Source organism: Opisthocomus hoazin, chromosome 3, assembly GCF_030867145.1.
Source record: "Opisthocomus hoazin isolate bOpiHoa1 chromosome 3, bOpiHoa1.hap1, whole genome shotgun sequence".
Classification (NCBI taxonomy): domain Eukaryota; kingdom Metazoa; phylum Chordata; class Aves; order Opisthocomiformes; family Opisthocomidae; genus Opisthocomus; species Opisthocomus hoazin.
Genome location: NC_134416.1, coordinates 50,835,736 through 50,850,167, shown reverse-complemented (window position 1 = coordinate 50,850,167; position 14,432 = coordinate 50,835,736). Strand labels below are relative to the sequence as shown.

General features: G+C 42.9%; 2 protein-coding genes across 5 annotated transcripts in view; both read right to left on the bottom strand.

Moving 5' to 3' along the window:
- Positions 1-14,432, bottom strand: part of GAREM1 (GRB2 associated regulator of MAPK1 subtype 1) — a 112,626-nt gene that overhangs the window by 77,010 nt on the left and 21,184 nt on the right. For 2 of the 4 annotated variants that reach the window (XR_012763443.1, XM_075416234.1), the window contains exon 2: positions 11,634-11,774. The exons of 1 other annotated variant lie outside the window; for it this stretch is intronic. Coding sequence is in view for 2 of the 3 variants with exons in the window: in XM_075416234.1 (XP_075272349.1) it covers positions 11,634-11,774 (141 nt within the window). In the remaining variant the exon portion in view is untranslated. Of the gene's footprint in view, positions 1-11,633; positions 11,775-14,432 lie in introns of those variants that run through there. One more of the 4 variants, XM_075416236.1, reaches the window with a different exon arrangement.
- Positions 11,701-14,432, bottom strand: part of LOC142360854 (ras-related protein Rab-10-like) — a 65,327-nt gene continuing 62,595 nt past the window's right edge. The window contains exon 6 of the mRNA XM_075416239.1: positions 11,701-11,774. Within this exon, the coding sequence (XP_075272354.1) occupies positions 11,763-11,774 (12 nt within the window). The 3' untranslated portion in view covers positions 11,701-11,762. The remainder of the gene's footprint in view (positions 11,775-14,432) is intronic.

The window sequence follows — 14,432 nt, the reverse complement described above, 5'->3', positions numbered from 1 at the left end:
AGACAAGCTCTTGCAGACCTGTGGGTCCATGCTGTGTATCTTCAGCAGCGTGGGTACTACCACACCGGTAGACAAAGACACGTAACCCATAGGCATCCACAGGCTTCCTATGGTGGGGTGGTGGTCAATCAGCAGGAATCAAATTGACAAAAAGGAAACCAACCAACTAAAAAACCCCAACCCCTTAGGATTTCAAGTGCATCTCTCAGTCTCTTTTGTTACATTCAGATAAAGCAGTTTTTCAGATAGGAACACATGCATACTAGATCTTAGTATAAATGTCAGTCTCTCTTCTATTTACAAATTGTTTTAACATGCAACCAGTCTGCAGTCAAACTTAGGTTCCCCATTAATTTCAGTTAGAAAGTTTGTCTAAATTCACAGGTTATGTTCCTACAGCAACTGTCCTCCTGGAGTATCTGAAAGCATTTCACAGGAAAAAACTGATACCATGAACAGTTACAAGTAGTGATCATTTCCCCAATCCAACATCCCAACAACATCTAGAGAAGGCTAAAGCTGATTTACTATCACACTGCAGCTCTCATTCCTACTCAGAGTATTTCTCATCCCACACCCCAGGATATGCTATAGCCCTTCCCCTGTACCAACTCCGAGGGACACATCCTTCCCAGCAGCTGGTTTTGGGTTTCCAAGTCACACTCATAAGAATCTCTCAACTCAGACCCACAAATCTTAAAGACAGCATTACTTTGTTTTTCTTCTTTGTTCTGGTGATGCCATTTGTGCAGCAAATGTCTTCATTCCCTCCCCACAGACTTTGAACCCTAGTAATTAAATTAGCATGGACACAGTAGCTAAAGTACTGAATTTTGCAAGCCACCCAGTCCATCCATCTCACCAATGTTTCGCTTCTCCCATCAAGCTTCACAAGAGTCCCACTTGGCCTACATAGCCTTTATTTTTTGAGTTTGGAAACGCAGAAGCCCATGCAGCATTTTATCAGAGACAGCTTTCCCCAGTCAGCACTTCCTGCTGAACACGCGCGCACGCGCACGCACACGCACACAAAAAAAAAAAAAGAGAGGGATCAAGCCAGCACCATGAATAAGGCAACAAGCAACAAATGCGGCTGGCTTGAATTATTTCAGCTACCCAAACACAGCCAGCCAGCCTTGGCTGGCTATTCCCAGTCTACTGCAATACAGAACTCGTGTGACATGAACTGGAAAAGGTTGAACCAGTGACAAATATTTGAAGAGCGTGCCGTGAAGGTGACTCCCACGAAAAACATAACCTTCTTAGCATTTAGATTTAAAAGGTCTTTCTGACTCTACATAGGCTATCAGCCGTCCAAGACGACAGTAGCATCTGTCAGTGCTGTAGATTTTGTGACAGGTAGCTCACCAGCCAGGCGTTCCTGGTTGGAGGACACTCATGAAAGCCCCTGTACAGTCCACACACGTACGTACACTGTATTTCCTTCTTTGCTCCTGCTCTGCCCGCCTGTGGGATCAAACTGCACACTCTGATTGAAAAGAAGAGTTGAGTGTCACCTGCTGTAAAGGGAATGAGCAGAAGAAAGGGAGCTTCACGTCTATACATCAAGCTGTGAGGGAAATAAGTACAGGCTTCAGTTTCCCTCTCATGCTTAGGTCCTTCAGAATGAGAAGTTAAATACCCATGTTTCTCCTATCCAGTTAATAATGGTCACTTTTGCTATTAGTGTTAATAGCTTCCCCATCCCCCCACTGAAACAAGTTAATCTCTGCCAACTGAGAACAGAAAATCTCTGCACAACAGCTTGTGATGGGAGGAAAAAAAGCCAGTTTTTCCACTCCTTGAAGTTTCAAATCTCATAGAAGTGCCTTTCCCTGGCACAGCAGAACTACTGTCTTGGATCACAGGCTAAATTAAACACACAAATTACATTCTCCATATAAACAGAGTTATACATGGCTTAAATAGCATGGTTTTATTTTGCTATTGGCACCAATCGGTACAGTAGTTCAGTCGAAGCTTAAGACATCCGTGATGTCAGTTGCTTTAATAGGCAGCACTGACGTGACCGGCTCTCGTTCCCAGACGTGAAATGTGCTGGTTTCCATGGGGAGGATGCTGACCGAAGAATTCCTACCACACTTCCTATCACTTGTTTTGAGCAGCAAACACTGGCTCCGGGGTGGGGGGCGTCTGTTTGGGCATCCAAAAATTCACAAGATGACATCACCCTGTGCGACAGATCTCTCTGCGGCTCCCTCCCCAAACACACACGACCTAGCAAAAACCCCACTCTACATTCCTGCCAGCCGGGCTCTTTATTTACAGAAGGCAAAGACATTCATAATTTTTGCCTTGCTTGTTTGCCATGTTAGCTCAATTTTAACATTTCCCCCTCCAGTCCCAAGAAGCAAAAGGGACAGTCAGTCTAAAAGAGATTTCTTAGGCTAATAATAGGAAGCTCACGGCAATTTCCTCCCTCCCAAATTCCCATGCAGATTTAGACCATGTAACAAGTCAGAACATCAGCAAAGGAAAAAGAGGGGACAAACTTGAGAGAAAGTGAAACCAAAGGCAGAGGAGACAGCCAAATGAAGTGGGGTTTTTTGTTTTTGTTTTTTGTTTGTTTGTTTGTTTTTAAAAAAAAAGTATGGAGTAAACCATACCGAAATCCCCTAAGCATCAAGGATTGTATTTCTCTGCAAAAGTCTTTATCTGCTACTAGCATGCACTACAATCCAGGTGAGAGTCATGGGATAGTTGCATCAGTGACTGCATCATCCTTTGCAAAGATTTTGTAGCAGTGACATGTGCTTGCTTCCTTCTGCACCTGCTACGCTGTTTATATGAAAACACAAACTCCAACTTCATGCACCAGAGTTAAGATTAACAAAAGGCATCATTAGCCATATGAACTATCAACTCAAAACATACGACTTTTCAGCTCAAACACATTTTCTAAAATTTTTTCCTCAAGGTTTGCACAGACAGAAAGCATTTTTTGGGATTTTGGGGAGTTTTGTTTTTGTGTTGGTTTTGTGGTTTTGTTGTTTTTGTTTTGTTCCCCCCCCCCCCCCCCCCCCCCTTACTGATTGAACGGTGAGCATGGCCTTTACAACTGCCTTCTCTTTATTCTCTTCTCCCATCAGCAGTCAACTTCGAGGCCATACGGGTGGCATTAAATCTGTAAAACTCCTACTTTAGGAAAACAGGTGTGACGTTCCAGACTTGCAATTACAGACTCCAGGCTAACAGACCCTCTTGGAGCTTCTAACTACTTTTAAAGTTTTTATGAACTGCATCATTTTCCCTTGCCTGCATCTCTACTTCAGGCTAGGAGAGGGTAAAGCAGCATCACAATTCATGTTAGTTCAGTGCCTAGGAACAGGCAGCTCATCCCTACCCCAGCCTCGCTGGCCGGAGCCTACCAACTGGGTAAGCTGTAGTGTTCACGCATCTCCTCCCTTTTAAATCCTCAAGTTATACCTCATGAAAGAGGAGAGCAGCTTCCCCTCGGGAACTCAGGAGCCACACTCCAAATTTCCTTGTAGCTGGTACTTAGGGCAGCCTCAAGAGGTTGGAAGCGTGGGATCGGACCGGAACCTTTAGTGCAGCCCTAAATACACCTCGAATTCCCAGTGGGGATCAGCCTTTTCCTCTCAGCGTCCTAGTGGTTAAGTTAGGCAGCTTTTAAGATCCTTCTGCCAAGCACTTAAGTCTTTCTAGCATCAGGCAAATGAGCCCAGTGCTCCACTGTACCAGCCAAGAGCTAAGGCAGAGTAATTCAAGCAATGCCAAGCAAATCCTGTGTGACTTAGCCCATCTCCCAGCCTTCTGGGAACTGCTTTCCTGGCTGCTATTCTGCCCTTCCCTCAACTGCAATCTTTCAAAAAGTCATCCTCACCAGTCAATTTCTTCTGTGCAAGCCTGTAGATTTCTTTTCTAATTGATGCAACTCCGATCAGCTTCTTTGCTGCCCACAGAGATCCGAAGAAAGCAAACCCACCTTACAGTGAATGCTTATAAGGTCACAGCTGAATTTCAGCAAGTTGCAAATTTGCAGACTTAGAGTAACAGCCAAGAACCGTGGAGGTCTGAGAGGAGTATGCGGTACTTCCAATCACCAGCTGTAAAAGCTGCAAGTTTTCCCTCTCTCCTCCTACTCCCTTTCCCTTCTCACACATAAAACACAAAGTTCAACACTGAGGCAAATCTTAGTTTTTTTAAACAAGGGAAACATTATACTCATGCTGAAGTAAAAGTAGAGGAGAGCAAGACAGCTGTATCTAAAAGCATACACCTCTATTCATCCAGTACCTCACTGAAACAGTATTGAAAAATATCACTGTCATCACCAGCTTTTGTTTCCTTTAAGGCACCAGCAAATCCCATGAAACCAAACTAATTTCATAGTACAAACTGGTGTCTACAAACCACAAACTCTTATGCCAGTTTGGAAAACAAGAGAGAAAATGCAGGTATTTTCTTTCCATGAACTTCTGGGACATAATCAGACTCCTCCTTCATTACTTGCAATAATACTACCCTGTGAACTAACACCACTGTTCTGATTACATCAAAGAGCAGCAGCCTTTGAGAGCCGCAGACTCTACTGCAGTTTCAGACATTTCAGACGGGCCAGGCAGTAAAACTGGTAGGTGGATGAGAACTGGATGAGAACTAAAACAGAATTGAATGGGGTTTCTCCAGAGGGCTGAGTAGAAACTTTGATATATCCAGCCACTAAACTGAATGTCAAGAAAATGCTAAAAATTCTGTAGGTGACTCCAGAAATCTCTTACAGACATAAGATGTATATAGACAAAGAGAAAAGCAGTCTCACCGTCCACTGATTTTAATTTATGAGGATGATAACTTTAAGGAAAGCAGATGCTGCAAAAAGTCTGTCTGACTCCAAAGAGTTGAAGTAGAGAGTGGGAGATTCTCAGCAGTGCAACCTGATGAAGAATTACAGACCGCCATTTCACTAGAAGCTAAATCTGAACCATCTCCCTACACTGAAAAGGTATTTCTGATCCATAACTTGCGTTCTGGGAAGCTACTGGTGCATGATCCTAGAAAGCAAGTACTGTATACACTCAGAACAAATACCCTGGGCTCAGGACAAACCACTCAATCAAAAATTAAGTCAGCAAGCAAGCAAGCAAACAAACAGAAAAAAAGACAGAAAGACACATGTGTATATTCCTTAATAATTATAAATCAAAATGCAAAGTAGAAGAGATTCTCCAGCACAGGTGGTCAGACAAAAGGGGAATATTTCACTAAACTTACGTGAAAAGCTGCTACTTCACCAGATTTGCTGATGGGGGCAGATGAAGGAACAGGAAGGCTGTCTGCACCCACAGGTGCAAAAGAAATCAGCAAGCAATTCTTGCCAGCAACTTCAGTGCCTGCATTTTGATCCTGTGATTTGATATTGCACTGTACATCAATGAGGAGGCACTTGCCCGAATTTAAATATGCAACAGGGAATAAATAGGCAAAATTTAAACAAGATAACAAACAGACAGGACTACGGGGAAAGTCTGACAGCAACTAAACTTGTTGAAAGTAACACTGACAAAAAAGGGAAAAATTAAGAATACAGACATTTGCTCATGGATGGTGGAACAGTTCATCCATCATTTCAAGGTGACAAGTTCGAAAAATTCAGGAATATGAAGACAGTTTCCAGACTACAAAGCTATAACTGCCTAGAACAGAAAAAACTCAGTCTTTGGTGGGGAAAAGAGGGTAGCAATTAAACTAAAAACAAGTAGATAAATATATTTTAAGGCATAATCACTTCCCTGACAGAAAAGTATGGAATGATGCTGTATGGGCAATTACAAGTGTTTCAGACATTACTGATCTCAGACTTTGCAGCTGCAGAGACACACACTGCTCACGAAAACAAGTGCCCTCTCACCCTGCAGTACCCAGGCACTACACTACAATCAGACCTTTAAATAAATACCGAATAGACTTTCTTCTATTTGTTTATGAGGAGAAAAGGGTTACAATTCTCAGGAAACTTCACATAGTCAAGTATTCAGAGCTACAGAAGTCATATTTCTCTTTCGAAAGCATGAAAACTGTGTGGTAGTGGCAATGCTCTTATTAGCAATACTTACAAAGAAAAGCTTTCAAACCTCTTGACTTCTTTTCAGACCATACAACTTTTTTCAAGGAAAAAACCAAAACAAAACTTGGGTGCTGGGAGGTTAAATGTGTGGGTTGGTTTTTTTCTTGGCTTTCTTCTGAGGACATCCATTCATTAATCATTTACCAGCCCATAGACACATGGCAGCTTGTCGTTCAGGCCCTGTTCTCCAGCAGTTAACGTTCAGCTGTACAGCACAAAGCCCCAGGAGAACTATGTGATAGCTGGGTGCCAGGTGAAGTTCAAAGCAAAACACAAATTAAAATGCAACAGGCATTTGGTATCAGGGAGTGGTGTACCTGTTGGCTGGAAAGGACTCACCTAAGCAAGCTGCCTACTCCAGAGCAGTGTCCCTCCCTGTCTTGGATCTTACCCACTCCTTTGAACTTAAAAATTACCCCATCAGAGCTGTACTGCTCCACTTCCACAGAAGAACCAGTGTAGCCCTCCCTGACACCACCAGCTGCTCCCAGGCAGGCAAAGCCCCAGAGAAAGGGCTCTCTGTCGTCCACCACCACCTTCCTTGACCAGCAGACAGCGTCAAATTGCACTTGTGGGAGCGAAGAGTCCAAATTGAATGTGAGACAAGGAAGCAACCCCTCTGTCCCCAAAGTCACACAAGTTGACAGCAGACACCATAAAGCTGCCAAGCAACGGATGCTTGCCAGTCCAACGTCTGCTCTTCTCTCTAGGGCCATGAAGAGAGGCGTACAACATACTTACAGAAGACCCAACATACTATAAACATCTGAGAGTGCTCAGTATCACCAAAGTAAAAATCCAAGCTCTTTCAGATCTTGGATGCATCAGGTTCAGGGTGGGACTGCAAAATTGTGTCTTAGAGGCAGGCATGCCTTTGGACAGGAGAGAGAAACTCCTGCAGCTGCACGTCACAAAATCTCAGGGAGCTCTCCTGCTCCACTGCTGCAAAGGCAAGTTCACTCTTGAGAAGACCTGCAGAGAGTGTCTTCCTCGGCGTTAGCAGGACGCAGCGAGGAACAGGCCCATCAGGCATGGCTCCATGATTAACTAATCAAACCAGTAGAAACAGGTTTCAGTAGGACGTTCATTGTACGCCAGTTCTAACACCCGAGAAGGGACTTCTGACTCATTCCCACCCAGCGTCCTACCGGGGGAAGGTTCATCTTAGGAGGTTTTATCTTTCTTTGTTTAAAAGACATTAAGAAAGCTATCAGCACACTTAGGTAAGCAACCAGACAGGGCACCAGCAATTACTCTGTATTAGCAATCGCACACCTTCACTATGTGGTGGGGAGGCGTGAGTTCACATGAAGAGTATTTCCAACACCCCGGATGTGTTAGAGCGTGGCACGCCCTGGAATAGGGTGTTACTTTCTAATGTCTTCATGAAAGTATTTTCTTAATTAGTTGCCCTCTATGAGAACACAGATGGCAGCAGTGACACAACATGTATTCCATCTAAACCCAGGGCAAAACTGAGTAGAAGTGTAAAGAAACAGAAGAGGTAGAGGTTTGGATTTTTTTTTTTTTTTTTTTTTTTTTAAGCATCATCTCAAAGGAATGGCTTTGCTGTCAGAATGGAAAAAACCCCCTCAAACAGACAGGAGAGCAAATGAACCATCCGTTGCAACAACAGAGATAAGGCCCTAAAAAACAACGGTAAAGGTCCTGTTCTGCTTTGATTAAATGTGGGAGTGAGTATTTTGGGCAAAATAACCTAGATGCTGCCAACCCATCCCAAAGCACTTTTTTTTTATTGCATACACTCACCAATACTAGCACAGCCTTTGAAAGAAAAGACTGCACTGTGTAGGTGGGAGCACGCACACACACGTGGGTCTCTCCACAGCGCTCTGTGCCACTTTTCCCACAGAGCAAGTTTTGAGCAACCACATCCAACTCCATCAACTTTCATATCAGTAATCTGCACACGTACAGCACTGTGGCCACGTAGCACAGGCAGTTACAACAGACTGAACCTGGGCCGTTCATAGTCAGAGCAGAAGACCTCTGCAGCTTGAGCTGACGAATCCTCAAAACCGCTTTTGATAGCTGTGACCTATAGAGCCCTGGAAGGTAACACAAGAAGGGTCAGACACCACTCAAGCTCCACAGCATTCAAGCCTCCAGACAGTGTCTCCAGTGCCTTGCAGTTATCACAGAATACGTGTGAATGTCTCAAACATCAGCACCCCTGGGACACACCTTCCCGCACAGGTACCTCTGCAGAGCAATGAGAAGTGCTCCTCTCAGCAAGCAGCAGCACAGTGAAAGCTAATTCTGTAAGCTGCCAGCATGCCCTGTGTCTTCCAAATTCAGACGATAAAACAGTATTTTCCAGAGGCTACTAAGGGAGACATTTATCAAGGTAAAGATTACAGTGCTGCCGAAGCCAAGCTGGAGGGTACGGATTATACACACTCGCTTTTAGAGCAGACATTTAGTATTAAGGATATTGTAGTAGCAGGAACAATATAAAACTAGTTTAGGTAGAGCACTGGTAAGACCCTCCTGCAAGCATCAAGTGTGAACTGTGTACCTGAGGAAAGCAAAGGACACCACAGCCATGTCCATCTGTTGTGATGGTTTACCCTGGACTCTTGTCAAGTCCACGCTCTCACGCCAAGACAGGGCACTATCAGGACAGTAATTGTGATCGGCTCTCCATTCTGTATGCACGTGAAGACGTCTTTTGTTTAGAAGCCAGAAACACATTAGCCATTTGGTTTTAATTACATGAAAATTGAATTCGATGCTACATTAACTTTAACTTTTACTCTATAGAAAAGCAGACTGGAAAAAGTATTCAAGAGGGATTGGTTAGACTAACAGCTGTCATATATGACTGTTCTTTGACAGCAACCGCAAAATTTAACCATGTCAGCCATCCCCAACAGAAACAACCAGAGCAGCAGTTTCCCAGTAGGGAACAGACCATCGGCAGAACTGTGGAACTCAGGTTCTGCTACTGAGATATCACTTAAATGCAAAATACAGCATTTTCCTTCTTTAATAAGGCTTTATTGTATTTAGGTTTAGTAAGTGTATCAAAACCTGATTTAGCAAGTAGCAAAATAAGATTTACTTTATACTCTTATTTATATATGTGAGTGATGACTTTGTGGTACTTAAACCCATAATCTCAGGAGAATAACAGTAGTTTCAACTTCCCTTTCTGCTCAACTGTTGCAACCAAAATCATGCTGCAATTTGCTACATTAGAGTTCTGCTAGGGGTTGGGAAAAAAAAAAGTTATTCCAATAAAGCCAAAACAAACCTAGAAAGTAATTTTAATGAACTCTTCTATTCCACCTCTAAGGCTTATTCTGGTAGGCAGTACATCTTACTTGACAGAAGTTTAAAGTTAAAGCATGCAAAAAAGTCAGTCCTATAATCCAAAATTTATACAGCAATAGTTTCCAAACGGCAGCAGCATGTCCTCCTCAGAAAGGTAATGATTCTGGAGTGCTCCCACCTCCCAGCCTTCCCAGAGCTCACTCCAGAGCCAGCAGCATAACTGCGTCAGGTCGGCACCCAGCCCAGCAAGCCTCCCTAGACACCTACGTTAAACTTTGCCCCTTTAGTGAGGGGTTCTGGATCCCAAAAGCAGTAAACGCGAGGCACTGCACAAAGCAGCACTGACAGCGCACTCAGTGTTAGCTTACAGATCTCTGTATGGTACTCCACAGCAGCATAAATTAATCTGTAGGGTATGGAAGACATCTCTAAATGCATTTAAATGTCAGCACCCAAGCACCAGATTGCAGCGTTTTGCTAACTAAACCTCCACATGCTGAGACTCGTTTCTCCTTTCTTGTAGGCAAGCCCATCAGACACGCTCTGGTGCCGCAAGTTAGCGCTGACGATTTTCGTGAAGTTCCTTTGGCAGCATCGGAGCCCATCACACATTCCGTCAGTGCCCTCGCTACACGGCAGTTTCTGAACTTTCATGTATTTTCACCTCATTAACAAGGGGTTTATGGCAGGGAACTTTCTGGAGATTGTTTGACAGCAAAACGTATTCTGCCAGCTAAACACACTTTTCCTGCACTAACGCAAGCCAGGAAGAAAAGCACATTGATACTTTTACAGTATCTTCGGGGACAGATTTTGATTTTGCTGGTATCTCTGTAAATTTAAGCTACGAATGAATGGAAGCATGAAGACTCAGGTAACCCCACGTAACAGATCTTTGTTACTTTCTTTAAAAGTTTAGATCCAAGCTTTAGTACACCCCCTAAGATCCAATCTTCTTTCATGCCTATAACCATTCTATTTTCTGTTCTCCTTCTTCCAGGAATCAGTGAGGATTTTAAAATGCAGCACTCAGTTTGAAGGAAGTGAAGTGTTTATCTGGCCACTGCACTGAAGCTTATGCAGCCAAGAGGTGTTTAAAAAAAAAAAAAAAAAAATCAATGTTACTAAGCACAAGCACTAGAAACTGTTTATACTAAGAAAGTTAAATTCAGAGTTTTAAAGCCATGTATATTGTAACACTATATGCCATCAGACTAAAGCTTTTACAGGCATCTTAAACTTAACCCTCCAGAAGTGAACTCAAAGGCAAAACAGTACGTAAGAAGGCAACTGGGATAATTCTCATCACTGAAACCGGGTGCATCACTGCAGTTGCAGCACTGGTGCAATTGAAATAAAATGTTTCAGTCCAGTCTTTTACAACTCAGCACACCTTCACTGCACCAGCATTTTAAAGGAGACCATAAGAGCACTGAGTAGATTACGCAGTTGACAACTGGCTATATAAAAGACCAACTAAAACACTAAGCCCACATCTTTGCTTTATAGCCATGGCTCTTTCAGTTCACACTTTCCAACTTTTTAAATTTTTGTATCTACTGCAGTAAGATAAGTACTTCCCACTCATATAGTATATCGTTCTATTCAGCTTGTGAATAAGGACATTAAGCAGTAGGAAGCAGTATTAAAAATAATTTCCTAGGAAAGGAAAAATAATTTGAAATCATAAAATAAATATGGATTAGCTGCATCATATCTACTTGGAACAACAGTATTACTGCATCATTCAAAAAGGCAGACAGTGACAAGGAACTACTGAGGAACATTAGCGTAAAACTGCAGTATTATTACGAAGGGTCCCTGACTTTTAACATGGAAATATTAAAAAAAAACCTGCAGCTTGAGTATGCAATGGAGTGTAAAACCCGTTCCACTTTTGACTGAACATTTCAAAGCATTTTCAAACTTTCACACTTTTGTCACCACATTCACAGATGAGAAGTGCTGGCAATTTATTATACTCAAATTGAAACCAATTCTTCTGTGTAGCTACATGTTCTGTCAATGTGCTGCCCAATGAAATACGTCTATCCAGCAGCCCTGGGAGGAAGCCAATATCTCCTGCACTCTGTAGCATTATTAAAAAGTTAAGTCATAGACACCAGCATCAGAGGCTTAGCTTCACTCTGTCAAATAAAGCGATCAGTGTAAGCAGCAGGCAATTCATTCCCTTTGAATTTGTATTTCAGGTCAACAATAGCTTTACCTGCATAATGTACAGGGATTTCTATCTTTGGCCCTATGACGTAGTGACCCTCCTCCAGACTGTGAGCTGTAATTGTTGTCCACTGCCGACACGAATGAATCAGAAGATAATCGCTCTCTCGAAGGCCTTCTACAGTTTCTCCTGCAAAACAGATGTAGGGTTTTTTTTTTAAAAAAAAAAAAAAAATCAAAATCATACTTACTGCATAAAGTATTAGGAAAACTTCACAACAAGCACTTAATTCTTATTGCTGTTTATTCTTTCAGACATTTTGATATTCAAAAATCCAATTAAGTAAATTTCACTTCTACACAGTATTCATTTTTGCAACATAAGCACTTTACCTTACAGAAAACAAGCAAAAAGCAAAAAAACTCAGTGAATGAATACAATACCAGAGAGACATAATCCAGATTACTCAGCAGTGGCTCTGGGGCTCCTTTTTCAGCTTTCTGCATAAACAGACTTTTCATATCTCTATTTATGTCTGCCTATCTCACTTAATACAAATACTTGAGACTTCTTTTAATTTTTAAATAAAGGAAAAAAGGGCACAGTTTTCATATGTTAAAAGATCAGCATCACCCTATGCTACAGCTACCTGAAGCCAAATCTTGTTCGTTGCTATGAAGTGATTGTGTATCACACTTGCAGGTACAGAAATTTCAGCTTTGTCATTCTATCACTTTGCAAGTCACTGCTTAAGTACCCATTCCTATAGCTGTAAACTTCATCCTGCCACTTAATGGGGGGGGAAAGCAACATATCCCAAAGTCCCCTCTCAGAGATTAATTCAACCAGAGCCCCCCCAGATAGTGTCCAGTTCATCTTTGTAATGCGCCCTCTCGTACTCTGGTGTCTGTCAAATCCATCCCAAACACAGCCAGAGATCCAGCTGTCCTTTATTCTCCAGTCTCCACCAAATCCTCTGCATTTCTGCCAAGTTCTCTTCCCTCCTCCACCAGCTGCCGGGCCTGATCAGGACTCGAATGCGTCGCTTGGCTTTCCAGCAATTGCAAAAGCCACATTAAACAGTACATCTCAAGCATGATACATGAACAAAATTTCACAGAGTGGGACATATCACGGCAGATTGCTCTCAGGAATCTGTGGTCCTGCTCAGTACACTTCTGTATTAAACACACAGAAAACAGCCTTTCTCAAGGTGTCTTTAAAGCAGCTGCAGGAACACTTCACAGACTCTAAGTACAGGCCAAGAATAACGAAGCTTTACATTTCATTTTCCTTCTCTCCCACCAGCCCTCTGCAGTTACAGCCAAAAATAAAGCAAGTAGTTTAGCCCTGGAATCAAGTTTGGACAAAACCCATCCCCTTCAGCTACTACAACACACTGCACTTTCTCTTCACTGTCCTCTGATATTCTTAAAAGTCAGTGGAAGAACGAGACTTCCCTCAGCCTGTGGCAGCAGACATTTCCCCTGCTCAGTCTCTGCAGAGGAAAGATACTTCCCACTGAGCTTTGGTGTTTTTGCCCACACCAGGCAATCTTTTCCACCATGGGCAATGGCTACCACACACCCCATTCCTGCCTGATTTCATGCTCCCATTCTATCAGAAAGCACCCTCCTACACGAATCAAAATGCAGCAACTGGTGTGTGTGAGAATTGTTAGATTTTAAATCAGAAGAGAGCATTACGACCATCTGCTCCAACACTCTCCGGCCACAGGATCTGGCTCATTTCCTCCAGACTTGGATTTGGCTAAACTAGGGAGAGACCCTCTCAACCTGCCTGCAGAGTCTGAGAGATGGACTTCCCCGGGTCTGCTGTCCCACGGCCTGCTAAACCTTTAAAAAAAGTTCCCACTTTGCACATTTGGGGCTTTAATCTATAACTGTGGATACACTGCTGTTACGGGGGTGTAGAGGAACAACAACAAAAAAAACAAACAACCACGAAAAAAGAAAACCACCAAAAGGTATACAGAGCTCCTTAGTACCAGTTATTCTTGCTCCTATGAAGGTACCATTTCCAGCTTTCTTTCTTCTTCACAGCACAGAAAGTAGCCTCCAGGTAATGAGGACATTTCAAGAACTGGTTGCCAAGAGCTCCTTGGACCACGTCCCTTGCAGCCTGGCTGGGCTGCTTGACACCAGTTCCTGCTCCGTGGGAAGCACCAGCCCCTCCACCCACAGTGCGCTGGGAGAAGGGACCTCGTGAAGCCTAGGGAAGAGCGGCAAAACTGCCACGCAGCACTGCAGAACTCTTTGGTCCCATCCAGGTCTTGAAGGAAATTCAGATATATTTGCTAGAGAAGTCACGCATCTGCTACATTTTACCAAATCATCTCACCTTGAGCATCTCCTGTTCTCTGCTCACAGGGCAATTCCTAATACGTATAAAAACTATCTCCAGCTTGCTGCAACAGAGGGTTACAATTTTGGGGTGAAGCATAATAATGATAATAATAATAATCTGTGGTGTTATTTGAAACTCATGTTTCAGTTCAGAGAGTTGCACTTATGCTTTCTATAATCCATGGCAATAAGTAATTATGCCATCCCACAGCAAAATAAAACCAATGACACCTAAGGGAACAGCTAGTATTTTACTAGTTTCACTAATAGTGGTAAACAAATTTTGAAGACAACACAAAGCATCTCTGGTATGCTTTTTCTCTGCTTTAATCAGTAGGTGTAATTTCGGAATGTTGCTAAAGGAAGGCTGGATTCTACACCCAGGATTGCAAGGCAATAATTACAGCATGGGTCATCCTCAAAGAGTCCGAGAAGGATATTCTCAGGAAAACAGACAGCCAGTATGAAAAGGTGCTTCCAG